Here is a 27,839-nt window from a genome sequence, read left to right as displayed (position 1 = left end):
AGCCAGGACATGGAAGCAACCTAGATGTCCATCAGCAGACGAATGGATAAGAAAGCTGTGGTACATATACACAATGGAGTATCACTCAGCTATTAAAAAGAATGCATTTGAATCAGTTCTAATAGGGTGGATGAAACTGAAGCCTATCATACAGAGTGAAGTAAGTCAGAAAGAAAAACACCAATACAGTATATTAACGCATATATATGGAATTTAGAAAGATGGTAACAATGACCCTGTATGCGAGACAGCAAAATAGACACAGCTATAAAGAACAGACTTTTGGACTCTCTGGGAGAAGGCAAGAGTGGGATGATTTGAGAGAATAGCATTGAAACATGTATATTACCATATGTGAAATAGATCACCAGTCCATGTTCAATGCATGAGACAGGGCGCTCAGGGCTGGTGCACTGGGACGACCCTAAGGGATGGGATGGGGAGGGAGGTGGGAGGGGGGTTCAGGATGGGCGACACATGTACCCCCATGGCTGATTCATGTCAGTGTATGGCAAAAACCACTACAATATTGTAAAGTAGTTTCGTTCCGTTCAGTCGCTCAGTCGTGTCCGACTCTTTGCGACCCCGTGAACCACAGCACGCCAGACCTCCCTGTCCATCACCAATTCCCGAAGTCCACCCAAACCCACGTCCATTGTGTCAGTGATGCCATCCAACTATCTCATCCTCTGTCGTCCCCTTCTCCTCCGGCCCTCAATCTTTCCCAGCATCAGGGTCTTTTCAAATGAGTCAGCTCTCCACATCAGGTGGCCAAAGGCCAAAAGGTGGCCAAAGTAAAGTAATTAGCCTCCAAATAAAAAAAAGATACGATTTAAAATGTTATTGCTGGACTTCCTTGGCAGTCCAGTGCTTAAGACTCCAAGCTCCAGTGGAGGGGGGATGGGGAGGCAGGTTTGATCCCTGGGGGACTAAATTTGCACATGCTGCCCAGCCAAAAACAAATGAAACATTGTTGCTAGTACAATGCCCAAATAAGCAGTATCCCCAGCCTACACAACTGGACAAGTAACCACAAGGAAAAGAACAGTTGAGGGCTGGGGGCAGTTTCCATCCACAGCATGGGCAGGACAGGTTGCCAGAGAGGCAGCCCAGCTCTAATGCAGGCGTTTCTTAAGGCTCAAGAGTTCAGGAGACAAACCAAGAAGCATCAACTATTTTCCTTAAAGAAAGCACTTTATTTTCCATTTAAACAACTTGGTCACAGTACATTATTTTACATGAATGGCAGTCATTTTTAAAATTTCCATTTGAAAGGCCTTGTGTCTGAGTCTGAGGTGATAAGAGGATATGAATACAAGTATAAAAACAGTGCAAAACGTTTAGCCCACAGCCTCCAGAGATGGCTTCAGAAATCCCCTCTAGCGTTGCTGAGTTAGTTACATTAAATATGAAATATAATATTAAATAAATTTTCCTGGGCTTCCTCTAGTCTAACATCAGACCCAGAAATGCAATCAAATGAAAAGGCTCAGAAGCCCTAACTCAAACCGTCAAAATCACGCAGACTATAGGATCACAACAGGATGAGTTTGTGAGTTCTGTAACACAGCATCTTGTCAGTGGCACCATCTGAAGAAACAGCAGATTTTAGTTGCATCCATAACTAGAATAGACTAGCTGTGGTTTTAAAGCTTTGCTCTTAAAAGTATGATTTTTCTAGAAGTAAAAGATGCCATCAGGAAGGTTAGAGTAGTGACAAGTCACAGGCCCGACGGAAATAGTCACAACCCCTAAAGGAGGTCTCTGTTCAACCAGTTTTTGACCTGCTGCTGCTACTACAATGAAAAGCTTTGTGCCAACTGAAGTGGGAATAACTATCCATTAGAAACAGGATTAAATGTGGCTGATTTTGCAAAAAGTTTGTTTTAGTCACAACAAACTTCCACAAGAACATACTGAATTTTCTTCAGCATTAAGTGAAGCTTAGTTCTCATTCACCGCCTGCATCACCTCTGTAATGTTTAATACAAAATGGCACACCTGTCAAGCTGCTGATGAGAAAACCATTTTCCAAACAGGTGCCTCAAGCAAAAGTCTCCATTATCCATTTCTTATTTGAGGAAATGCTTTTTAAAATACAGGATACCAAAATATGGCTAAAATGAAGTTGTCATATAAATCTACTTACCTAATTTAAAGAGACCTTAAACCTCACAAAACATTAATTTTTAAACATCCTGGTTAAAACTGTGCTTCAAGATGTCATACTTTTGCCTATATAAGTTGAGTTTTATAATAAAAAAGCTAACATCCTACCCAAAGGAAATAGCCTATTAAGCAGATGGTCACTCTTACAGAGAACCTTACCAGCATTGTGTCTTCTGGCAGTAGAAGATTCTAGTATAGAAAATTTTTTCTTGCTAAAAATTTTATAAGTACCAAGGACTATTGCATAAGAGGAAGTCCGTAGCAGTCTTTCTGCTAGGCAGATGGGACAGTGGAAGACAAGTACTTCATTCACCAAAGGAAACCACCACTACTCGGAAAGCAAAGATTTACAGGGTCCTAAACACACACACACACACACACAGGTGGCTGACATGAGAAGGGCAGCCCAGCATTCCCAAAACACACTTAAGGCTTGACTTCAGCAGCATCAAAGAAACCTACCAAAAAGGCATTGTCAACGGATGGTCAGCTTACTTCAGGTGTGACCAGCAATAACCACAAAGTACTCTTTGGGTAGCATAAGAAACGTTTTTAAGTATTGAAGGATGTTCTTCCTTTATGCAGTCCTGATCCTTAATGGTTTCTCCCTCTGATCTTCCAAGTGGAACACTTTCTCTTCCCCAGGAAGAGGCCACAGTGGCATGACCATAATATAAGTGGTCAGATCACAGTAGATCATTTAGTAAACTCCACATCCAGTATGTTTAAGAGGCTGAGGATGTGGGGTGACGGGGGAGACCCACTTGTCTGCACCACATTGGGGCAAGCCTGCTCCTACGGCCAAGAAACTATGGGCTTCAGGTTTGCTGGGCAATTCCCCACGGTTACCACCACCATTCTCTGGGGCTCATTCATTCACAGAGACCTTGTCCTTTAAAAGAACAAAATCCCTCATATGGTTCCAGATGGTAAAAAGGCTTGAAAGTCCAGGAGTACAGCTAAAGGACACCCCAGAGCCTACAGAAGCTGCTCACAGTCCGTCCCTTGGCTGCTGCTCCTTTTGGTGCAAATGCTTCAATAGGCTTTTACCTCCACAAAACCACTGAGCTTTGCAAAGGTTTGTGCTTTCTTCTATAAACTGCCAATCATGAAGTTCTCAAAGAACTTCAAACAAGCACCTTAATTACAATCAGCCAGAATAATATGCAAAGAAAGTCTTTATCTGAGTGAGGGGAAACAGTGAATTGCCCATCCAGGTAACCCTACTGGGGGTGTGCTGTCATAAAGATGGTGATCATTCCTCATTCTCTCGGATGGCGCCAGTGGTAAAGAATCTGCTTGCCAATGCAGGAGATGTAAGAGATGCAGATGTGATCCCTGGGTCGGGAATATCCCCTGGTGGAGGAAATGGCATCCCACTCCAGTATTCTTGCCAGGAGAATCCCATGGACAGAGGAGCCTGGGGGGCTACAGTCATGGGGTCACAAAAGGGACACAACTGAGCCTCTGAGCAGACACACATCTTCAGCACACTGTATTTTCACTGTTGCTAAAGATTTGGCCAGAGGCCAAGATTACGGACTATCCTAACATTTCTGTTAATTTTATTATCAATTGCTAAACAATCTGAGTTGGCTCTGAATCTGGCATTCAGGAGACTATAATCAGAGATTTCTGGCCACGTGTGCTGTCCTTGACATTATTACTCTCTCTTATCTCCCACCCATACATAAAGAAATTAGTTATATCAGCTCCAATGAATTCCAAATGAATGCCTGATTCTGGGCCAGGGATAGGGCATTACTATACAAACCACAGACTGCTAACATCCCCAGACTTGCTCGTTGGCTCATCATCAATGTAATATGGAGTCTATCATTCATTAAACAGTCCATCTCTGGGGAAAGCAATGACAAGCCTGTATAAAAATGTGGTGTGTGTCTTGAGGAGAGCCTTGATTAATGGCAGGACTGGGGGTGGTGCCAGCTGCAGAGGGCAGAGATGTACAAGTAGCAATGTTTCCTCTCGACCTTTATAAACCTCTTGCTACAGCAGCACACACAGAAAGACTGAAACAGCTGGCAATATTTTTCCTCTGTTAAGCTATAAGCCAAGGCAAATTTAAGGACTCATGAATTCTTTGGGGTTTTATAAAGAAGTACAGGTACAAAACCAAGTATTTCAAGAGGGTATTTTCCCCATGTGAAATCAATTGCCTCATCTTAATTCTATGGCAGAATGGGCCCATGCCAAAGAGTTAATCCTTTATACATTTTCCATTTTGAGATATGATTAAAGAAACAATTTAGGAAGAACTAGGGAAGAACAGTAATCTATTAATTAGTGGAAACCACATATACCCTGCTTCTTCTCTCCCAGTGAGACACTTCTATCTTGGGCAAGGTGAATGAGAAGAAGGTGCAAGTTAAGTGGGAAGACATCAATCAGCCGCTCAAATAGAGCTCATGCCAGAAACACTGTGAATGCCAAAAGACTGGTTTTTGCAACACAGTGCTGTTGCTGACAGTATCTGTATTACTTACGTGAACAAAAACGTCAAGCCCTTGATATAAGCAGCCACCCTACCCAGAAAGAGAGTGAACTGTTCCCATAGGAGTGTCTGTTCTCGTCCAGTCATTGCCACAAGTGTGCAAGCACCTGACCAGGCGAAACATGGGAAGAAAGAAACATTGATGCCTACTGGAGTTACCTGGAGTAAATCCAAACAGAATAAATACATAAGAAGTAAGGTAAATATAAGAACTCATCACCTAAACTCATGACCACTGTACATTATACTAGTAATAATTATGCTTAAAATCATCAACTATCCTTTCAATATCAGATGATAGCATAAATCCACCTGGTCATCTATTTGAGTAGTTAACATCTAATACCTCAGAAAGAGAAATTCCCCTAACTGTACAACATGGTATTTGAGGATCTGTTTTTCACTCTGAAATGCTGAAAACGGATTACTCCAATAATACTAGCGTCAATATTCTGACCTACAAATATTTTTTCCAGTCTTAGGATTCTCCTAATAATACTTCATACCTCTCTGGTGCTTTAGTTGTTTTTCCATGTTTTCTAACATACCCCATCCCTCACGGGACCCCCGCCCCCCAACATCCGCTCTGTGAGGTAGCCAGGGTAGGCATCAGTACCCACTTGACAGGTGAACCTGAGACTCGGCGAAGGGGCTTGACTGAGGGTTGCATGGCTGTTCAGAATTGAAAGAGGGACTAGAAACTCTCCTGATCCAAGGCTCTTTCTCCCATAGTAATGGGTGGGAACTGCTTCTATCCGTTTGTGCATTAGCAATCCGCAACTTATGGTGACTTAGTTAGTAAGGTGACTGGAAAGGAATGGCTCTACTTTTACCTCTTAGATATAAAAATCTCTTTTTAAGTTATGAAGTCAGAAAAACTCATTTCTTCCCAGTCCAGCGCCTAAACCTGAGCATGGCCCTGTAATGCCTTTAGGAAACAAGGGATAAACATGAGCATCCTGCGTGTACCGAAGTGTCCGACGCAAGGGAGCAGAGGGAGGAGCCACCCTCCACCCCTGGAGCCGTACAGAAGGCACTCAGACAATGTCCTCGGCAGGGTGGTGGAAGGGGTGCGCGCCCAGGGTGGAGAACTGGTGCCAGTTCCGCAGGAAGCCCCGATTGTACTGGCCTGTGTCCACGATGAGCCCGCAGAGCAGCCGGCGCCCCGTCTTCTGTCGCAGGGCCTGCTGCACCTCCCTCTCGGTCACATTGTAGCTGATGTTTATCAGCTGGATTAGGAAGATGTAGGCCATGCTGCCAGTGATGATCACAGAGTACCACACGCAGGTGAAACACAGAGCCGAGCTGGGAACGGGAAAGGCAGGTCAGGGCGGCTGACGCTTCACGTTGAGAAAGCCGTCCCCGTGGTACCATTTTACACACACAGTACTTACTCCTAAGGACTCTGGCACCTTCCCTGATTACCCCACCTTTCCCATCCTCGGAATGCCAATACCTGCTTCATTTGTGACTATTAAGATGTCCTATTTTATCATTACTGGTGCCCCCTTTTCTAGGGTGTGAAACGGGAACAGTAAGGACCGTTTTGTGTGTTTTGCAGCCCCCATACAAACACAATACCTGATACAACACCATTCAAAATCTGTTTGCTGAATGAATAATTCCTAAATTGTTTTCAATGCAGAAGAAAATAAAGGCGCCATGAGATTGCCGAAAACGTCCCTCCAGGAACTGTGGGTGGGAACCCAGGAGCAATGCTGCTGCTGCTGCTGCTAAGTCGCGTCAGTCGTGTCCGACTCTGTACAACCCCATAGACGGCAGCCCAACAGGCTCCTCTGTCCCTGGGATTCTCCAGGCAAGAATAGTTGAGTGGGTTGCCATTTCCTTCTACATGCATGAAAGTGGAAAGTGAAAGTGAAGTCACTCAGTCGTGTCCGACTCTTAGCGACCCCATGGACTGCAGCCTACCAGGCTCCTCTGTCCATGGGATTCTCCAGGCAAGAGTATTGGAGTGGGGTGCCATTGCCTTCTCCGAGGAGCAATGCTAAGGTTATTCATCTCCATCCTCTCAGGTTGAACACAAGTCAGAGGACAGTTCCCCACACAGGCAGCCCTTTCCTGGTCAGCTCTGCAGGAGCATCAGGAGCACAACCACATTTCAAACCCCACTGCCGCAAACCAAACAAAACCCCATGAGTGAAGAAAGCCCCTTCCAGCTCATCTGATGTCTGCCAATTGGTTATTTTTGGTCAACACATGCAAATGAGTTAGCTGGAAACTGGTTCAGAATCTTCACTGTTAAGCTGAAAGGGATGATTAAAGCACTTCAAAGATGAGGACAACTAAGACCCAGGGAGGAGACATGAATCGTTGGTCCACAGCACTGAGAACATAGTAGCTGGACTATGTTCCTTGTTTCATTTATGAGGCCCAAGAAGGTCTAAAAACTCATGCTTACTAACACACAAGGACCCTCAAGGTCCTTTGCTTTCTTCTCACTCTTTGTTTTCAAGACAGTCTGCTTTGTCTGCCCAGGCGCTTGCCTGTACCAGTCCATGGACAGCTCTGCTCCTTGCTATTACAGACCCAGACATTCATGGATGGGCATTAGAATAGATGGGCCCTCCTCGGGTTAAGAGTGTCCTTTCCTCTTTATGTTGAGTCTTCATAGGTTGTGAAATTCTTCAGTCACTACTATTCTTAGTGGCTTGTGATAAATGTCCTAAAGCAGAGTTTTGAGTGAGGGGGATGGGGGGGCTAGGCCAAAGCTAAAAAAAATTCCAGCTTCTGTTAAAACATGGCAATCCTCACAGTATATAAATGGGCCCCAACCTAAAAGCACTGAAGGAAATTTTGACCTAGATACTACAGTGATCATGAGTGGTGATTTAAAAAAAAAAAAAAAGTAGAACAGAAAAAAAAAAAAAATCAATGGAGGTTAAATAGAAAAGAAAGGTTACAGAGATTGTAAGCATTTCAGAAAAGGGTCAGAAGCAATAAATTAAGACTGGGCTACAGAGCACCAGAAAGCAGCAATGAAGTGAAATGTCCCCTGATACTCATCCCCAGAGACTGAGAGTTATCGCAGTTTCAGCTACCTTTCGCATGCCAGTGGTCACTTGAAGTCCCTGAGTAAGCCTGGTCTTACCTGGAGAGCACTAGTTCCTCACTTTTTAAGGTCAGCGCTCCTTCTGACATCACCCGAGAAAAATGCACATATCCACTGCACAGCTGCTACTGCTGCTGCTAAGTCACTTCAGTCGTGTCCGACTCTGTGCGACCCCATAGACGGCAGCCACCGGGCTCCCCATCCCTGGGATTCACCAGGCAAGAACACTGGAGTGGGTTGCCATTTCCTTCTCCAATGCATGAAAGTGAAGTCGCTCAGTCGTGTCCAACTCCTAGCGACCCCATGGACTGCAGCCTACCAGGCTCCTCCGTACATGGGATTTTCCAGGCAAGAGTACTGGAGTGGCTTTCTGGGGCTACCCAGCATCCCTAGAACCTGTCCCGTGTTTTGGGTGAGAACTCCTCACCCAGCCGCAGATCACAGCCCCTTATGCTGACTGCAAATCCACTCCCTCTTCCGGGGGCCCCTGTATGGGGATCTCACCTGTAATTTGCATAAACTCCAGGGCAATAGAAGAGAGCTGTGAAGACACTTCTGTCCGTACAGATGGTGTCCAAGGTCAGCGTTATCCCATACACCGAGGTGAGCAGGAAGACCAAAAGGGCAAGTATAAATGCTTGATGGTTTGATTCTCCGACACAGCTATTTATCCTCAAAACAGCACAAGGGGGAAGAAAGCAAACATGTCTTTAAAAGTTCTCTATGTAACTCAATAAACAAGAAAGCATTTAATACAGGGATAGTATGCATTTCAGTTATTAAAAAAAATATGCTCTCTTGTTTTCCACTTTTAGGGAATTAAAATTTTGTCTGCTGAGAGATGTACTCTTACATTCTCTAATCTTTGCAAAGAGAAATTATCTCATTTGTTTAAGGATAAGAGTACGTGAAAAGTAAAACACAGCTAAGAAATCTTTCTAGATATTAGTGAGGTCTGTCACCCAGTGTTAAGAGCTAACACTGTCATAACTGCCATAAGGATAAGATGGTATCAGAGTTATAAAAACTTAAAAATGCTAAATCAGAAGTATTACACAGTGTGGGAAAAAAAAACCCCTATTAAATACACATATTAATAAAAGATCCCAGGAGGTTAGAAATGCAGTGTGGGGCTGGAGAACAGCTCAACAGTATGCAGACTACTTGTCACGTACAGAGTTCCATGTCATGGCCGTTTGCAGGGCACATGGATGGGCACATCAGGATAATCCATGGGCAGAGATCTCATAAGCGAGGCTGTCAGGCCCTCTGCAAACCAGCGCTTGCAAATGGACCACCACCACCCCGCACGCACATACACAGGTATGCATGAGAATAAATGATGAAGACAGAGAAGAGGAAAACCTAAAAATGAAAATACCTGTTTACTCCTAAAGCCCAAAGCCCCAGAAAAACAGCTGTCCCTGTTCACAAGCCTTGAACTTAAGGTCCGCTTCTGTGCCGTCTGGGCGGTCAGCACCCTTTTCCACATCCCCTTCTAAGAGGGAGAGTGGAACATGATCAGAATGCTAGGCGTAAAAAGAGTAATTTACTGACTGTGACTGCCTCAAGAGCGAGAAAGTTACGAACAAGCTACTGAGAACATTCATATCTGAGTGAATCACACCCCTTTTAAGATTTAGTCAGTGAAGCTGCAACATTTTCTTTAAAAGTCACACTTCACATCTTACGGGCCTCAGGTGTCCTCATTTGTCACTGGGCAACAGAGAAGTGCCCCAAAAAAAGCCCACTTCTGCACAGATAACCAAATAGGGAATTATCTGGAAGAGCCTTAAGAATGTAGACTAGAAATCACTGGTACATCTAAATGATGGAAGAATACACAGTCAGAGGCTAAGAGTCACCTAGAGGTACAGGAACATGTTCCTAAGTTCTGTGAGGGAGACGCACCTATACTACTTCTAATACATTCTTTTTTTTAATGTCATTCAACTGTAGATACCTCTCTCTTAGTAAGGAGAAAATGAGGGGCAGCTAAGAAGAGAAAGCCACCCCCCCCCAAAAAAAAAACACCTTCAGGAAATGACTGAAAAGAACTAAATTTGTGAAGCTCGAAAAACTGATGACTAAGTGGCAACACCATATACAGCCCACAAATATCTACAAGGTGTAAAGCTGGGAGGGGGAGAGACGAGGATGGAAACAAAGGGAAAGCACGCCTGGCGAGTCTCACGAAGGCTTCTGTAGGCTCCGCAAGCCTCCAGATCTTTCCAACATACCAGACACAGTGGTGATCCATCCTCCTCACACAGATGCCGCAGATCCGGCAGTGCCAGGCCCGGGCTGGCCGCACCAGCTGGCACTTAGCGCACCAGTCGTCCTTCCCTTTGGCCGGGCTTCCGGCCGACGTCCTCGGGGAGTCCTTAGTCTCATCCTTGGGTGCGCGGTTGTTGAGACCGCCCGACAGATCTGCGCTGGGGAACCCCTTGGGCTTCTCAGGCCCTTTTCTGTTCTGGCATTCGACCTGGCTGCCACTTAGAGCCCTGTCATTGTGTGCTGGGTTTCTGAGGTAGCCTGGATTCTTCTTGGCTCTGTACAAGGCGAAAAGGATGAGCAATAACCCGCAGGTAAGAAGAGCCAGCCGAGTGGGCCCCACACGCCCCTTGGGGACCACTTCCTGCAGGAACACATAGTACATGTAGCCCAGAGAGAACAGTCCGAGGCTCAGGAAAAACAGAGTCTGTTCTTTCCTTCTGTGAGTGAGGTAGTAGTACCACAGAGCCAGCACGGGGAGGGAGGTCAAAACCACCGCCCCAAGGAGAAAATGCCAGGAAGCCACGCGGAGGAAGACAGGCAGCAGGAACAGTGGGGGAAGGATGCTAATGTTAACTTTCTTGGCTCCCCTAAGCCAAGGAATCCGGAGGCGGTCTGAGATCGTGTCCATGATCTTTTCACAGGTCTCAGGCTGCACGGACTTACACGTGATCCATCTATTCAGAAAGAGCACAGAGAAGGCCCATGGTACATGTCTGTTGAATTAAAAACCACCCCACACTGCAGGCCAGACAGCAAGGTAAATGATAAAGATGCCAAAGGCCAAGGGTTTAACTTCCTTACTATTAAACAAGAGCCTTACAGATTCATGTATAATTTTTTAATTCAAATGATAAAATGTTTAGATATTTAACAGAACTATTTCTACATGGAACAAATACACGGGAATACACACATATTCCACCTAAGTACTGTTCAGACTTGGGTAGGTGTCGAGACATAAAACTCTCAAAAAAACCATTTACAATCTAGTTGTGAAGACAACACGGGAATTCAAGAAATATTAGATAAGTGACAAAACAATAAAATCGCCCAATGAACTACACAGGCCAACACTGTAAGGTGTGCTCAGAAGAGAGGACACATTTCTGGGTGGAGTCATCACAGGGGTCTTTGTGGGAAAAGGGAATCTGTGCTGGAACTTGATACTGGCTAGTACTCATCTGGGTGGGGAGGAAGGCAAGGAGGCGTTCCGTGGAGAGACCTGCTGCTGCTGCTGCTAAGTCGTTCAGTCGTATCTGACTCTTTGCAACCCCATGAACTGCAGCCTACCAGGCCCCTCCACTCATGGGATTTTCCAGGCAAGACTACTGGAGTGGGTTGCCGTTGCCTTCTCTTGGAGAAACCTGAGTGCAGCACAAAACCCATCCTGCGCCTGGGGAGTAAACCAGTTCAGGAGGGCAGGGGGTAGCATCAGGAAGAGTAGAGATCACACTCAGTTCAGTTCGGTCCCTCAGTTATGTCCAACTCTTGGAGACCCCATGGACTGCAGTACGCCAGGCTTCCCTGTCCATCACCAACTCCCAGAGCTTTCTCAAACTCATGTCCATCAAGTCAGTGATTGCCATCCAACCATCTCATCCTCCGTCATCCCCTTCTCCTGCTCTCAATCTTTCCCAACATCAGGGTCTCTTCCAGTTCTTCACATCAGGCGGCCAAAGTCTTGAAGTTTCAGCTTCAGCATCAGTCCTTCCAATGAACATTCAGGACTGATTTCCTTTAGGATAGACTGGTTTGATCTCCTTGTAGTCCAAGGCACTCTCAAGAGTCTTCTCCAACACCACAGTTCAAAAGCATCAATTGTTTGGCACTCAGCTTTATTTATAGTCCAGCTCTCACATCTATACATGACTACTGGAGAAAAAAAGCTTTGACTAGACAGACCTTTGTTGGCAAAGTAATGTCTCTGCTTTTTAATATGCTGTCTAGGTTGGTCATAGGTTTTCTTCCTAGGAGCAAGCGTCTTTTAATTTCATGGCTGCAGTCACCATCTGCAGTGATTTTGAAGCCCCCAAAAATAAAGTCTCTCACTGCTTCCATTGTTTCCCCATCTATTTGCCATGAAGTGATCATGACTGGATGCCATGATCTTAGTTTTCTGAATGTTGAGTTTTAAGCCAACTTTTTCACTCTCCTCTTTTACTTTCATCAAGAGGCTCTTTAGTTCTTCTTTGCTTTCTGCCATTAGTGTGGTCTCATCTGCATATCTGAGGTTATTGATATTTCTCCCGGCAATCTTGATTCCAGCTTGTGCTTCATCCAGCCCAGCATTTCGCATGATGTACTCTGCATATAAATTAAATAAACACGGTGACAATATACAGGCTTGACGTACTCCTTTCCCAGTTTGGAACCAGTCTATTGTTCCATGTTCAGTTCTAACTGTTGCTTCTTGACCTGCATACAGATTTCTCAGGAGGCAGGTCATGTGGTCTGAAATTCCCATCTCTTTAAGAATTTTCCACAGTCTGTAATGATCCACACAGTCAGGCGTACAATACAGCAGAAGTAGATGTTTTTCTGGAACTCTCTTGCTTTTTCTATGATCCAATGGATGTTGGCAATTTGATCTCTGGTTCCTCTGCCTTTTCTAAATCCAGCTTGAACATCTGGAAGTTCATGGTTCATGTACTGTTGAAACGTGGCTTGAAGAATTTTGAGTATTACTTTGCTAGCGTGTGAAATGAGTACAATTGTGCAGTAGCTTGAGCATTCTTCGGCACTGCTTTTCTTTGGGATTGGAATGAGAACTGACCTTTTCCAGTCCTGTGGCCACTGCCGAGTCTTCCAAATTTGCTGGCATATTGAGTGCAGCACTTTCACAGCATCATCTTTTAGGATTTGAAATAGCTCAACTGGAATTCTATCACCTCCACTAGCTTTGTTCCTAGTAATGCTTCTTAAGGCCCACTTGGGTTCACATTCCAGGATGTCTGGCTGTAGGTGAGTAATTATACCATTGTGATTATCTGGGTCATGAAGACCTTTTTTATATAGTTCTTCTGTGTATTCTTGCCACCTCTTCTTAATATCTTCTGCTTCTGTCAGGTCCATACCATTTCTGTCCTTCATTGTGCCCAACTTTGCATGAAATGTTCCCTTGGTATCTCTAACTTTCTTGAAGAGATCTCCTTATGCCAAATTCAGACTTAAAACTGAAGAAAGTAGGGAAAATCACTAGACCATCCAGGTATGACCTAAATCAAATCCCTTACAATTATACAGTGGAAGTGACAAATAGATTCAAGGGATTAGATCTGATAGACAGAGTACCTAAAGAACTACGGACGGAGGTTTGTGACACTGTACAGGAGGCGGTGATCAAGAAAAAGAAATGCAAAAAGGCAAAATGGTTGCCTTACAAATAGCTGAGAAAAGAGATCACACTAGTATGACTCAAATGACGGAGTCTGGTGGACAGGTGGTACTGTTGAATTTTTTGCATACTTAGGCTATTATGGAAAGGAACAGTTGAAGGAAGGATAACATCAATTTTAGAAATTTAGAATTTTAAAGAATAGGGCTAGACCTGGAAATGAATGGGAACTAATTATACGGGAGGCATACAGAGCAGCAGGTTTATGGAAACGCTGGGAGCTCATCTCTAGAGAAGGGTATGGAGAGAAGAGAACTCAAGGGCAGCTCAGGTCTCAAGGGTTGGGAGGCAGGAAGAGTTAGAAGGCTAATGGAAAAGCAGTGGTTTTGAGTGATGCAGGTTACAGAAAAGGCATCATTTCTCCATTCATTAGTCCAAAGTGCTCCATTTTCTCAGGATGGAAAATCTTAGGATTTTACCTAAGTCTAAAGAACCTATACTTAAAGGCACCTGTAAAAGATTATATAGGGCCTTTTAGGTGGCTCAGTGGTAAAGAATCCACCTGCAATGCAGGAGACGTGGGTTTGACCCCTAGATCAGAAAGATCCCCTAGAGAAGGAAATTACAACCTACTCCAGTATTCTTGCCTGGGAAATCCCATAGACAGAGGAGCCCTGGGGACTACAGTCCATGGGGTTGCAAAAGAGCTGGACACAACTTAGCACTAAACAATAATAAGACATTATACACACTGTCAAGGAAGAATTATAAAGGGGTTATGGAATACTAGACTACAGTAGTCCCCAGGAATGCTTCTCATGGCAAGATTAACGCACCAAGATGTAAGCCAGCAATATACCATTTCATTGACTTTTTTTTAACCAGAAGTAATTACCAATGTGGAGAAGGCAATGGCACCCCACTCCAGTACTCTTGCCTGGAAAATCCGCAACCCACTCCAGTGTTCTTGCCTGGAGAATCCCAGGGACGGGGGAGCCTGGTGGGTTGCCGTCTATGGGGTCGCACAGAGTCGGACACGACTGAAGCGACTTAGCAGCAGCAGCAGCAGCAATTACCAATGGGAAAAGCAAGTCTCCACCATCCTTGTCCTCCCCACACTATGCTTTCCATGTGATAACAGTTTTTAAATATATAATTACTTAGAAAATGGATAAAGACCAGGTTATTACTATTTGGTACAAAATTTTTTCAGTGATGTTAGAAACTGGTTCTTTGGATAGTTAATTTTCATCACTTGGGATAATGGTGAAAATAAAAGCCAAATGTAACACCATCAATCAGGATAGTGCTGCTGCTCATGCTGAAAACAACCCGTCCAGGGTAGGATCATGCCTCTCGCTAGATCGCCTCCCCAGAAAGAAGGGTGAGACCGATTTTTCAACCCTCAAGGCCCTTTGTGGCCAAGTGCAAGCCAGCCCCAAGGTGTCAGTCTCTTAATGCTGAGACCACTGAGAATGTAGGAACTTCCTGGTACTAATGTGTTCATTTTAAACTTACAGATTGTACTGGCCTGCATTTTATTTTTTTATACAATTTAACTTGTCTACTATTCCATTATCTGCCTGTTCTCTCCATCATCTTCTCCCTTTAAATGAGAAATAATAATTCCTAATAAACTGGGCTGAACAGACAGTTGTGCACTATTGAGTAATAATTCATCTTTATCAAGCCCTCACACTTGACACAGAAGACAACTTTAAGTTGGAGATAAGTAGAAACAGAATGAAGAGCAAATTCTAGTGTTCTGGATGGCTAAGCCCCAAGTATGCATGGTAGTTCTCAAAAGGGCCGGTGGGGTCAGTATCAAGAAACACACAGTGCTTACCTATCACACCCTTCGTCCAGATCTTGGCAATCACACAAACAAGCAGCCACGTGGTTCTTTTCCCCATTTCGATCTATGTACTCGCAGCAGCACAGGGGCTCCAATTCAGGTTCTTCCGCTTTGGTTTTCTTCACTGGCTTCATAGTGCCCTTCTGGGTCGTGATTTCCACCTGTCACTACGAGGCACACGAAGCCCTCAGAAAGAAAAGTGGAACGAATACAACTCACATCTCGTAAACACATCCACTTCTATCTCTGATTAACCACCAACGCCTGAGAATTAAAAAATGAGAACGAGGGGGAGGTGGTCCCCTTTTCATCAGGCTTTTCTGGCTGTCCTTGGCCAGACGCAGAGCTCTAGGGCTCCAGCCGCTTCCGAGCTGCCTTCAATGCCAGGTACCCCATCCAGGACCGGCGCCGTCTGGGCACCAGCGGTTCCCATGACGACAGCCGACTACGCGGCCCGGGACAGCCGGGGCGCGGGTGGCTGCGCTCACCTGCGGGTGCGGGCTGGGGAGAACCGAGCTGTCCCCGCCCGAAGCTTGGGTGCGGATGGAAACACCCTCGGGGCTGCGGGCGGAAACAAAGCGTCTACCCGCTGGGGCCGACGACCCGGCTCGGGAGAGGAGCTCGGGCAACGCTCGGGGTCGCCGTCCAGCCCCGCTTCTTCTCAGCAAGCTGGACGCGCCTCTGCCGCCCCCGTCAATCGCAAGAACGTGGGCGGACCGTGAACGCCACGCCGCCCAGCCCGAAGAATGACCTTGGGAGGGAAGTTACCTGCGCTCCGGAGCCGAGGTGCGGCTACAGCCAAAGAGGCCGAGGCGGAGAAGAGCAGGGTTGGCTTCTCCCGGGGCGCGGACGCGGCTCCGGGATCTCTGCTCCGCGGGGTTACGGGCACGATGACTGGAGTCTCGGGGACCCCGGCTCCGCTCTCCGCTGCCGCCCACCTGTGACCACAGCCGGCCTCCGCCCGGGCGGTGCTCCCGCCTCCCCGCGGCGTCCCCGCCGCCCCCGGGCCGGCGGGGTTCAGCGCCGCAGGTCCGTGAGCTTCCGGGTGCCCCGCCCCCGGCGCCGGGGATCCCCGCCCGCTCGCACGTGCGGAGGCCCCCCTTGCCCTAGCGAGGCCCCTCCCCGGCCCGCGGCCCGGGCGCCGGGGGGCGCGGAGGAGCCGAGCTCGGGCTCCCGGAGCCGGTCCAGGCGGTCGGGCCCCGGGCTGGCCCCGCACCTCCTCCCCACCCCGCCCCAGAGGCGGCCGCCCCGACCCCGCCCGGCCCCGCGGGTGCCTGAGGGCGGTGCGTGGGCGGGGCAGCCTCGGGAGCCTCGGGTCGGGGAAGGCGCGGAGGCGGAAATACGGGAAACCCCGGAGCCGGGAGGGTTTCCGAAGTACAGGAGAGCCGTGGGTCGGCCAGTCTCACTGAGACTACAGCAACAGGCGTTGGTGGAGCTCTCCACCGCGAATTGTTACCAACGTACCGCCCCCAAATTCGCTAACCCTCTCTTAAAGGCCTATCCCTGTCCTTGATCTGTTAATTATCCAACTTGTTCATTTTCATGATTTCCGGCAAGCAGTCTGCATTAGACCAGCAGGCTGCATATTAGAAATAAAAACTGCCCTAGGATGAGAGTCCTCTTTGGGTTTTAATTTTGCACAAAAATTTTTTAAAGCGTGTCGGCCCATGTATATGTTTTCACTGAAACAGGGTTTCTAGTTTGGGGAGGGTTTGACAGAAAAAGAAGAAAAACAACTTAGACATTTTGGATTTTATTTATACTCAGTTTACATAGGCTCAAATACAGTTAATTGAATTCTGCATACATATTTAGTCATAATTTATAAAGCAACTTTGGTAACTTTCTTTTGAGGTATTTTATGAAGTACAAGTTTTGAGGAAACATCACGAAAATATTCAGCTTCTCATTGACCATTTTTGTGAACTTAACAGAGAACAAGTTTTAGAGTGACAATCCAGTCATTCTTGCTCACAGTCAGACACCTCATAAATCCTTATCAAAAAACCTCCAGGTACGTACACTGGTAGGTAGGTTAGTTGGGATTCACCCAGAGAAACCTGGTTCTCCTCTAATCCAGTCAATACTTTTCTCTCTCTGTGGGCATCGCAAAAATGACTTTAGCAATCCCATGTGGCTTGGATGACTCTGGGCAAAAAAACATTTAAAGGCAATTGTTATTCAAACAGTAAGAATATATACAAATTATTCTGCAATGTCCCTCTCTTGTTCCAGAGACATAACTTGCATTAAGACGCATAGGCCTAACAACTCCTGTCTGATTTACAACTTGTTGGTGCACTTGTATTGGGAGATAATGCCCCCCAAAGTCTTCATTAAAGAGTTAAAGTTTGTGTCTGCTTACAACTGACTGACTATAGCCACACGTGAATGAGTAAATAAAGCCCTACGTGGCTACTGAACAGTAATCCACAAATTATTTTCAACCAGATGGCTCATTTCCATCATAAAAGTTTGCTAAGCTGAAGCCAAGCTTGGTTCAAGTATGCATTTGCTCCGACACTAAAACGCCCAGGTTTTAACATAATCTTTTTAAAACTCAGAGCACAGTTCTTCATTTTAAGGGTTGTTATCCTACATGTTTCCTTTTCTGAAGTGGACTCTTCTGCCATTGGATGTATGAAGAGGCAAGCTAATTGCACCTCTGACAGCCACCTGAAGAACACCTATTTCCTTCACACATGACATGGCTGGAGAATCTTTCAGATAATCATCAACATGCAGATTCAAAAGGTTCAACTATTGAACTTCCTTGCTAAATAAATGAAGACATTGTAATATTTACAGTACACAAAGCTATGTTATAATATATGCCTGAAAACTGATCCTTCAAAGATAATAATGATTTAGAGGCTTCTTCCGTTGTCTTCTTTATCCTCTTTAATGTTTACCTGTGAAAACAGCCTAATGGATGCAAACTAATTCTGTGCTAACAGATAAACTTAGAGCATCAAACTTCAAACCTCACTGTGAAAATGAGGCCATATCACTCAGCTCTTTTCGTGTCACAGAACTTCAAATTCACAAAATATTTCACGCTTCACTGGAGAAATTCACAGCTTAGAATTATGTATAAGAAATGAAAGGATGGATTCTTAAGGCTGTCAGAGGCTAATTCTCCAATAACTGTTATTAAAAAGAATGTTCATATTAGAAGTATGAATAATGAGAAAATATTGAAATGTTCCTATGACCATTCAAATCCTTCATCTTCTGGTTTTCTTCAAGATGTTGTCTTTTGGTTCCACATATCTCTACCATTTTGGTCCTTAAGATCACTAGCTTTGGATAGTCATGCCAGTCTTGTTCTTACTTAGTAGATCAAAGGTTCTCTGAAGCATAATGAGTGAGCTCTTCAACTGCAGAGAAAAATTTTCAAAATCACATTGTTTAAATTTTTCTGATTATTTGTATGCCAAAAGTTTGCATTTAATAAAATTGTCTATACTGATGCCCAAATAAAAGACTGATTATCAAATGCCTTATTCCTTAGGCTATCTGTCAGTGTGAAAGGGCTCTTCCAGTTTGCTGCAGTACTGTACTTCTTCCTACAACATACTGCTGTGTACTCTACCTACCAGTAAGTCTATTCATCAGAAAATCCAAAGTGAAGAGCTTGTTTTCTGAAATGGTTTCTGAAGCTGCAGTGGTCTCCCCACCATCCCCTAAATAACTCAAGTTCCACTCCAGGCCTTTGCTTGCTATTATGCTCATGTTGATCTTCACTTATCGAAAACTGAGCCATCCCCACTGTTTCCCCTAATCATCCTGCCTCTAAACTCCTAAATTATTACTACTTACTTTGACGCTTAATTTTGTACTTTTTTAAGTAGTCTTTATCATACACATGGACATCTGATATCTAATAAAATTCTAGACAACTTGAGAGCAAAAATTATGTCTTATTCTTTTTTGTAGTCATTTTTTAATTCATTCTTTCAACAAATATTTTTTGTTCACCTGTTACATGCTGGGCACTATGCTAAGTCCTGGGTATATAATGGTGAACCAAATAGGCACTGTTCCTGCCTTCATGGAACTCACAGACTAGTGAGGGACTCAGAACCAAAACAAATAATCACAGCCATAAATATATACTTATACACTATATGATACGAAGTTTTTCACTTGAACAACTGGAAGATGATAGTATCATTTTTTGAAATTATTTCAATTAGAGGAGAACTGAGTTTGGCTCAGGATGAAAATTGGATTCTGTTTTAGACACAATCAGTTTGGGGCACCTGTTAGCGTCTAGGTAAAGACACCAAGTCAGCAAGTAGCTATATGAGTCTGGACTTGGAGAAGAGGTCAAGGTGAGACAGATGCTTTGGGAGCCATTGGCATGTGTGGTATTCTAAGTTAGGGGAGCAGCTGAGATAACCTAAAGGGCAGTAAAGGAGAAGGGAAGGGACTCTAATGCAGAAGCCTGCAGCACTGGGCCAGGATGAGGTCAGGTAGAGGGGATGGTTTTAACCAGCAAATAGCAGCTTTACATTATGCTAAGTGAAACAAGCCAGGCATGAAAGACCATATATTATATGATTCCATTTATATGAAATGTCCAGAATAGGCAAATCCATAAAAACAGAAAGTAGTGATTATCAGGAGTTGAGAGAGTGAGGGATGGGAGTGACTGCTCATGACTCCAGGGCTTCTTTGGGGGATGATAAAAATGCTCTGGAATTAGATCGTAGTCCCTTTTCATTAGTATAATTATTGATATAATTGTATTTAAGTCTGTTATTACTGAGGTTCTTTAGTCACTAAGTCGTATCCAACTCTTTTGCGACCCCACGGACTGTAGCCCTCCCCACCTCTCCCCTAAAGCTCCTCTGTCCATGGGATTCCCCAGGCAAGAATACTGGAATGGGTTGCCATTTCCTTCTCCAGGAGATCTTCCCAACCCAGGGATCGAACCTGTGTCTCCTGCATTGGCAGGCAGGTTTTTTACCACTGAGCCACAGGGAAGCCCATGAAATGGTGAGATGGCATTACCAACTCAACACACATGAATCTGGGCAAACTCTGGGAGACAGTGTAAGACAGAGGATCCTGGTGTGCTACAGTCCACGGGGTTGCAAAGAGTCAGACACGACTTAGCAACTGAAAAATTAGATAGAGGTGATGGTTGCACTACCTTGTGATTATACTAAAAATTCTTTAAAAAGTGAATGTTATGGTATATAAGCTATTTCGCAATAAAGCTAGGTTTTTTCATGGTTCTAAAGAAGGGAAGATTAGATATATTTCAAGAGAGGAATGGTCAGCTCTGTCAAGTGCTGGCACTGTAAGATGAAAATTCAGAAAAAAGGTACATTAACTTTAAAAGTCAGAGATCCCTGGGAGCTTAGCTTGGGCAGTGTCAGTGGAAGAAATCAAGGCAGTGCACACTGAAGAGGGAGGAAGTAGATTAAATACATGCATCCAATTTTGCTCCTTCCTGCAACCCCACCAAAAGCACAGTAAAGGGATTTTTTTTTTAAAGGCATAAATCCACAAGGTCGGGCCAGGGTGGGTGCAGGGGGGATAGAATAGGCAACAAGAGCAACATGACTTTGGAGACTGGAAGGAAGAAGGATGACTTAGCAGCTCTGAAAACACTGAATCCCAAGCCAACAGTAGAAAAAGTTGAGAACCAATCAAATCTACCCTGAAGAATCCTCAAAAGCCTCAGGAATTGACAGGTACCTTTAGAAGTGGGAATAAAGAGGAACGGAATTAAGAATGACTGGATGAACTTTTGGATATGTGGCCTCTCCTACTACCTGGGCAGAAGTCTGAAGTCCTATTTTCTGGAGAGGATAAACAGACGATCTCTGGTAGCCTGGCCAGGAGGATGGCAAGACATCAGTAAAGACAGCAGTACATACCAAGAATAGGGATTACACACAAACACATATACTGTACGCTCAGATTGTCCCATCGCCCTGCATCCTCTATCCCTCTACTTAGTAAGCTCCTAAAATGCTGGCAGCCAGCTCTTAATCTTTCAGGGAGGAGATTGAAAGAGTCTTCTCTGTGGAAACTGTCAAGAGTAAAGACCTAAAGATGCCGACATCAGGATTTCTCAACCAGGCCAGCCAGATCTACTGAGAAGTTCACGGTAGACCAGCCCAGCTCACACGTTAAGAAATTTGGATCCACACAGGCAGACAATTCCATTTAAAAAAAAAAGAAAATTCAGAGAAATTTGAAATTAAAAAAGTGATAGCAAAAACTGAAAAACTCAGTAGAAGAATTTGAAGATTAAATGAGGAAATTTCTGGGAAGTAGAATAAAAAGGCAAAAAAGATGGAAAGCTGGAAAGAAAAGCTAAGGTTAGACAACCTATCCAACAGAAGGCCAATGCCTGGTTACAGGCACTATAGAAATCTCTACTTTTCAATTCTGAAAAGTTGTTGTTTGCTTATTATCTAAAATATATTTATTTCCGTTCTTCTTGTTGTTCAGTCACTAAGTCATGTCCGACTGTTTTCAACTCCATGAACTGCGGCACACCAGGCTTCCCTGTCCTTAACTATCTCCCTGAGTTTGCTCAAACTCATGTCCAAAGGGTCAGTGAGACTTTAAAAATACACAAATCTTATATTATAATGGGAATATTAGTCTTTATTTTTCAAAGGTAATCCTAAGTTTTGATTCATAGAACCAAGCAGCACATATTGATGACAAGAGAGAATGCTTATAGAAAACACCAAAATAACCTAAGTGTTTATTCTTCAATGGGGAACAGGTAAAATAATTATGCCACACATGTACAGTTGAATTCTACATGCTATTAAAAGAAGAAGTGCTTTATCTGCTGATATAGAAATATCTCCATGATACACAGTTAATAGATAAAAACAAAATAATGGGCAGTGTATACAATATCTACCATTTCTATAAAAAGAGCTAATGTTAAGCATGAAATCTTATATAGAAGGATCAATAAAAAGAATGAGGTAGATGTATACATACTGATGTGGAGACACCTTCAAATACATTACTAATTGAAAAAAGGAGGGTATGCAATGGTAAGTATAGTATATTTCCATTTAAAAAAAAAAGTATTGATAAAAGTAACTATATACATAAAATGCATAATCCAGAAACTGGCAAGGTTAGATGCCTCTAGAAGGGGTATTTATTCAAATAATGGTATAGTGAATATTCTCTCACAGCCAGAAAAGCAGCTGAATCACTGGGATGAGTACCAAGTACCATGGGACACAGAGGTACCAACCTGTTCCAGTGTCATGATGGAGTCGCGGAGCACTCCTTTTAAGCGATGGGCCTGGCCTTTGCTCTTTTGAACAGCTTCCGCTCTTGACACCATATCAGAGGCTAAACTGAAAGAAAAATACCATCTTAAAGATCAGGAAATAGGGACTTCCCTGGCAGTCCATTGGCTAAGACTCTGCGCTTCCAATGCAAGGGGCCCAGGTTTGATCCCTGGTTGGGGAACTGGATCCCACATGCCACAGCTAAGAGTTTGCATGCAGCAACTAAGACCTGGCACAGCCAAATAAACAATTTAAAATTTTTGAAAGATCAAGGGAATGGCTTCTAGCCTTTTCCAGAAACGATTAGTCCCATAAATTTGCAGGTAAAACAAAACAGTATATGACTAAAGAGAAGTTGGCAGCAAACTCTCTAAAACTGGACTTAAATTTTCTGCAGCACAGGAATTATTGAAGTAATAGGTTGTGGAAGGGAAGACTTACTTTAAAGATTTCTCTTCTTGGAGATGAAGACGGTAAACGGACTGAGCAGCGTATTCTATCTTTGACAACTTCAGAAACAGCATCACATTCAGCAAAACTAGCAACAGCAAACTAGACAGAGAAAATCAGACCTGGTTAATCCACTCTCATTCAGACCTAAAGCATTGCTAATGCTGAAGAGACATGCAAAAGCTTCAAAAATGCATATTACCCAGACTAGTTTCCAATTAGTTATTATTTAAAATAATTATTCCTATTTTATTGTATGAAATAATAACTTTAAGTACTAAGTGGATGTTGAGGGAAAAGTTGGAAGGTAACTAGTTGCAAGTAACTTCATTTGAGGACAATGAAGTCCTCAAATAAGCAGGTTGGGATTGTCCCTGACATCTCTCCTCTCTGCCAGGTATCCTAACCAGTGTTGATGTGCAACCACCAGCCTAGAAATCTACCATATTAGCTTTCAAGATCTATTTTGGGGTACTTTTGTCTTAAGCAATTATCCATGCATAGTACTGTACTTCAGAAAGGAAATGAAGATCAATATGGATTTGCTCTTAGATAGATCATTATGTACCTCTTATTCCCAGTGGAAGCCAAAACAAATGCACATTCAGCAAAAATTCCTTCTGGCTCAACTTAGACAAAATTTCAAATCCCAAACAGACATCAATGGTATCATATATAAAATGCTACTTGTTAAGTACGCTTACTTTGTTGGTATTCACAACAGCATGTCAAGTGAATGAATGTATCTCATTATATATATATGCAAATACATAGGTGACATCATATCTCTTATTTTTTCCTGTTAAAATATTGACTTGCGTTAAAATATATAATATTCACTTTTACCCATCCTGAAGATGAAAACTAAGGTAGTAGCAAAAAAATCAAATCTATGAAATGGCATAAAAATCAACATTTAATATCTGACTATAAATTTTCTGCAAAGTGATACAAAAGATCACAGATAATATATACTATTCAAAATTGTCACAGCAAATCAATTTAAGCAGAATATGAAAAGCTTTTATAAAACTTGAAGGTACAACAAACATTTTCTATGTTCTGAAGTCTACAATTAGAAAAAAAGGCTGATATAAGAATTTCTTTCCAAAAAATACACCCAGAGCGTATCATCCAGTCAGAACTAATTCAATTAAATCTGATGGACTACCCCATGATCCAAGTATAGCCATGAAGATAACAGGAGTCTAAATATGACTCACAGAGAAGATTCCAAAAGAACACTCTGAGATTCAGACTAATCACTCCAGTATTTCTCATCCTACAACCCTCAGATTACTTGCGTCAGAATAACCTGTGCAGTGTGTTTTAGAATACTACTGATTCTTGATCCCTACTGAAAACCTACTGACTCAATCTGTAGTATTGGAGCTGAGAAATTTATGTTTAATATTTTTTTAAATTTAGTTTTAAATTGTATTTATTGGCCATGCCACACGACTTGTGGGATCTTAGCTCTCAGACCAGGGACTGAAAGTAAGTCCCCTGCATTGGAAGCAGAGTCCTAACCCCTGGGCCACCAGGGAAGCCCTGAAATCAGTAGTTTAGCAAGTGATTCTTATGTATAGTAAAGAATAAAGACCACTGGTCTAATATAATGGAGTAAAATAGCATTTTGGGGATTTTAGCAGCCTGCATATATCAATATTCTCTTTAAGTTTATGGTATTTCCCTAAAAACCTATGATGGTAAAAACAAATCAAATTAACTTAAAAAACAAAAACATTTACTGAATGTGTATTTGGTATTCCCTTGAATTTAACAGTTCTTCTGAAAATCATTCAAAACTACCAGACTGAAACATATAAAATTACTGTTTCTGTAGGCCAAAATTGGTCAAATAGTAGTAATGTCTATACAATAATATACAAATATTTTCAAATCTTTTTGGAAACCATTAAAAGATAAGTGAGGGCACAAGCAAAATAAGCACTCAACACAAATACTTACAAAATACTCATCACCACAATAAGGACAGTGTTATAGCTTTCAATTTCCTTTTTCTTTCCTGCAAATTACAAAAACAGAAGGCTATCTGAGACTCAGGGTTGTGATTAAAACTGGTAAAAGTTTAACTTCATTTGAAAAATACTGGAGAAGAAATTTGTAAAATTATTTGTAAAGACACAGTGAGTTAGGGTGCACCCTTCTTTGACTTCTGATATTCTAAGTAATATTAAACAAATCTACAAAAAGAAACCTTATATCAGTTCTGCAAATTTGACCTATATTACAAATTAATTTGTTCTAAAATTAAGTAAGCAATTCAATATATCATGAATGATCTCTAAATTTCATCTCTGCAAATATTTGAGTTAGTTCTATGTATATAAGGCTTTGCTCCTTAAAAAAATTTTTTTGAAATCATCCTCCCCTGTTCTTTGTTGCCCAAATTTTGTTGCCAAATCCCAAAATTAAATAGTCATTAGGTTTAAATGTTAGAAAAATATATTCACACTAAGGTGTTGGAGAGGACTCTTGAGAATCCCTTGGACAGCAAGGAGATCCAACAAGTCCATCCTAAAGGAAATCAGTCCTGACTATTCAATGGAAGGACTGATGCTGAAGCTGAAACTCCAATACTTTGGCCACCTGATGCGAAGAACTGACTCATTTGAAAAAGACCCTGATGCTGGAAAAGATTGAAGGTGGGAGGAGAAGGGGACGACAGAGGGTAAGATGGTTGGATGGCATCACCGACTCTATGGACATGAATTTGAGTAAGCTCTGGGAGTTGGCGATGGACAGGGAAGCCTGGCATGCTGCAATCCATGGGGTCACAAAGGGTTGGACACAACTGAGTGACTGAACTGAACTGAACTGAAGATACAAACCTTAGAAGAGGATCTGATAATGTAGAAGGATGAGGGTGTATGACAGCTTCTTATTTCTGAGAGGGAGGGTGTTATAGTTAGTAGGGACAAGATGTCTTCAAAATTAAATGCAGAGATAATAAAAGTCAAATTCTATCTCTGAAGTTTTACTGAGCTGGCCCTGACAGTATATAAAGATTAAAAGCATACAATCATTGTAGTAGATTCAAGGGTAGAAATCAAATGTCTGTAAATGCCTGGCAGAAAATTAACGAATGAAGCATCCCTCAGTGGGCGAGAGTGATAGGGACCAGTGACCTGGCAAAAGTACACACTCAGTTATATGAGGCAGATACTGCTAGGCTCCAACTGATCAACTGCTGCTCTGAAGGCATGTGGGTCCAGGGCTATCAGATCGGAGTTTTTATATAAAAATGTCCAGCTTTTAAAATACCAGGTAAGTCCAGTACAGTACTTCTATTGGCCACATGCCTGCCATTTTGCAACTGCTCCTTTATGTATTATTCAGAGTTTGACAAATATTATCAGAAAAGAGAAAAGGAGCTCTCCTAACTGACCTGTCTTATAAACAAGAGGTATATTCTGCTTCATATAAGTAAATCTATAAAGAAAAAAGAGCTTTCATCTTTGTTTACCAGGTAACAGCTACCTGTAATATCCCCTTTGGCCTCTAAACTCATATCTCCAGAAGAACGCTGAGAAGAAATTTTAGGAGCTGTTTCTGCTGTTCTGTTGAATGTTCGCCTTCTCCTTCGCAGGCCAGTAAGTTTTCCAGGGTCTTCCATGGACTGATTTACCATAGATTCTTCCATCAACAAATCTGATTCTAAAAGGAAAAAAATAATCTTTAGATAGTGGAGAAATCTTCTTAGCTATAATATACAGAAGGGTTGGTTGTTGTTTTGTTCTCAGTTTGCTTTTTTTTTAAGCCTCAGTAACTTTTACTTAATAGCTTTACTTAATAGTTAAGCCTTGGTAACTATTACTCAGGTTTCTTATGGCCTAGATTCAAACTTTACTCTTAATGAAAAGTTACGGAGTATACAATGATCCCATAACGAGGTTTCATTATTCCAGGAAAAATGAACTGTATTAATTAATGATGGGAACCATCAGAACAGATTTGCCATGTGACATATTAAATATTAATATAAAGATTTCAGTTATGGAAACAACAGGCTACCCACTTACATTGGGTCCCTAGAAAGATTTCCAAGATAGATTATAGTACTTGATCATCAATCTCAAAGGAAGAAGCAGCATGCTGCTGCTGCTAAGTCACTTCAGTCGTGTCCGACTCTGTGCGACCCCACAGACGGCAGCCCACCAGGCTCCCCCGTCCCTGGGATTCTCCAGGCAAGAACACTGGAGTGGGTTGCCATTTCCTTCTCCAATGCATGAAAGTGAAGTCACTCAGTCGTGTCCGACCCTCAGCGACCCCATGGACTGCAGCCTACCAGGCTCCTCCGTCCATGGGATTTTCCAGGCAGGAGTACTGGAGTGGGGTGCCATTGCCTTCTCCTAAGAAGCAGCATAAAATAGTTCTAATTTACAATGTTCTAATTTGCAAAAAAGGAAGCATTGGTAAAGAAAGTCTGCAAACAATCTAAAAACTTTGTTTTTCTCAATTGTTTTGACCTTTCCCTTCACCAGGCTTTTCATTAGAAGTTCATTATCTATCAGCCAAACTTATCTTTGAGTTTCTCTTTCCTTGCTCATGATTTGGAGTTTAATAATGAAACAGCCAATGAGAAAGCAAGGAAAATAAATAACCAGCAAACCGGCTAGTGAAGCCTTAAATTACCCTGAGTTTATTGGCCACCACCTTTTCTTTGACTAAATTAATTCCATTCATGTATGTGTGTGTGTATGTATATATGACATATATATGTGTGTGTATATATATATCATATATATGTATAATTTTTCTTCATATTCTTTGGAATATCCAAAGAGAACAACTACATCACTTCCCCTCCACCAAATCCATACATGTACATGGTCCCATGGCTAAGTGGGCCTGTGTAA

At 42.9% G+C, this 27,839-nt stretch overlaps 2 protein-coding genes across 8 annotated transcripts in view; both read right to left on the bottom strand.

Moving 5' to 3' along the window:
* Nucleotides 1–1,175: 1,175 nt before the first annotated feature.
* On the bottom strand, nucleotides 1,176–16,413 carry ZDHHC23 (zinc finger DHHC-type palmitoyltransferase 23). Of its 4 annotated transcripts, none has more exons than XM_055568216.1 (5): nucleotides 15,986–16,413; nucleotides 15,209–15,403; nucleotides 9,992–10,702; nucleotides 8,256–8,423; nucleotides 1,176–5,986 (listed from the first exon to the last, which is right to left on the bottom strand). In XM_055568216.1, the coding sequence occupies exons 2-5, from the start codon at nucleotides 15,349–15,351 to the stop codon at nucleotides 5,719–5,721; spliced, it is 1,290 nt and encodes a 429-aa protein (XP_055424191.1). In that variant the 5' UTR covers nucleotides 15,352–15,403; nucleotides 15,986–16,413; the 3' UTR covers nucleotides 1,176–5,718. The 4 variants fall into 4 exon arrangements, with proteins under 4 accessions (XP_055424191.1, XP_055424194.1, XP_055424192.1 ...); XM_055568219.1 differs by having other exon boundaries at nucleotides 8,256–8,414; XM_055568217.1 differs by having other exon boundaries at nucleotides 15,209–15,384.
* Nucleotides 16,414–16,615: 202 nt separating this feature from the next.
* Nucleotides 16,616–27,839, bottom strand: part of GRAMD1C (GRAM domain containing 1C) — a 98,970-nt gene continuing 87,746 nt past the window's right edge. For 2 of the 4 annotated variants that reach the window (XM_055568214.1, XM_055568213.1), the window contains 5 exons: nucleotides 26,461–26,637; nucleotides 24,928–24,985; nucleotides 22,948–23,058; nucleotides 22,467–22,572; nucleotides 16,631–17,365 (listed from right to left, as the gene is read on the bottom strand). In XM_055568214.1, the coding sequence (XP_055424189.1) occupies nucleotides 17,264–17,365; nucleotides 22,467–22,572; nucleotides 22,948–23,058; nucleotides 24,928–24,985; nucleotides 26,461–26,637 (554 nt within the window). In that variant the 3' untranslated portion in view covers nucleotides 16,631–17,263. Of the gene's footprint in view, nucleotides 17,366–18,432; nucleotides 18,598–22,466; nucleotides 22,573–22,947; nucleotides 23,059–24,927; nucleotides 24,986–26,460; nucleotides 26,638–27,839 lie in introns of all 4 variants that reach the window. The other 2 variants (XM_055568215.1, XM_055568211.1) reach the window with 2 other exon arrangements.

Source organism: Bubalus kerabau, chromosome 2, assembly GCF_029407905.1.
Source record: "Bubalus kerabau isolate K-KA32 ecotype Philippines breed swamp buffalo chromosome 2, PCC_UOA_SB_1v2, whole genome shotgun sequence".
In the NCBI taxonomy this organism is placed as follows: Eukaryota; Metazoa; Chordata; class Mammalia; order Artiodactyla; family Bovidae; genus Bubalus; species Bubalus kerabau.
Note: the sequence above shows the minus strand (reverse complement) of the source record. Positions and strands in the feature narration are given on the sequence as shown.

Excerpts from the sequence above, each read along its gene's own strand:
- ZDHHC23 (XM_055568216.1), bottom strand. The coding sequence starts at position 15,351 with ATGAAGCCAGTGAAGAAAACCAAAGCGGAAGAACCTGAATTGGAGCCC. Across the intron at positions 10,703-15,208 it reads CTGGACGAAGGGTGTGATAG|ATGGATCACGTGTAAGTCCG; the intron begins GTAAGCACTGTG and ends CTTTCTGAATAG. Across the intron at positions 5,987-8,255 it reads GGAGTTTATGCAAATTACAG|CTCGGCTCTGTGTTTCACCT; the intron begins GTGAGATCCCCA and ends TCCCGTTCCCAG.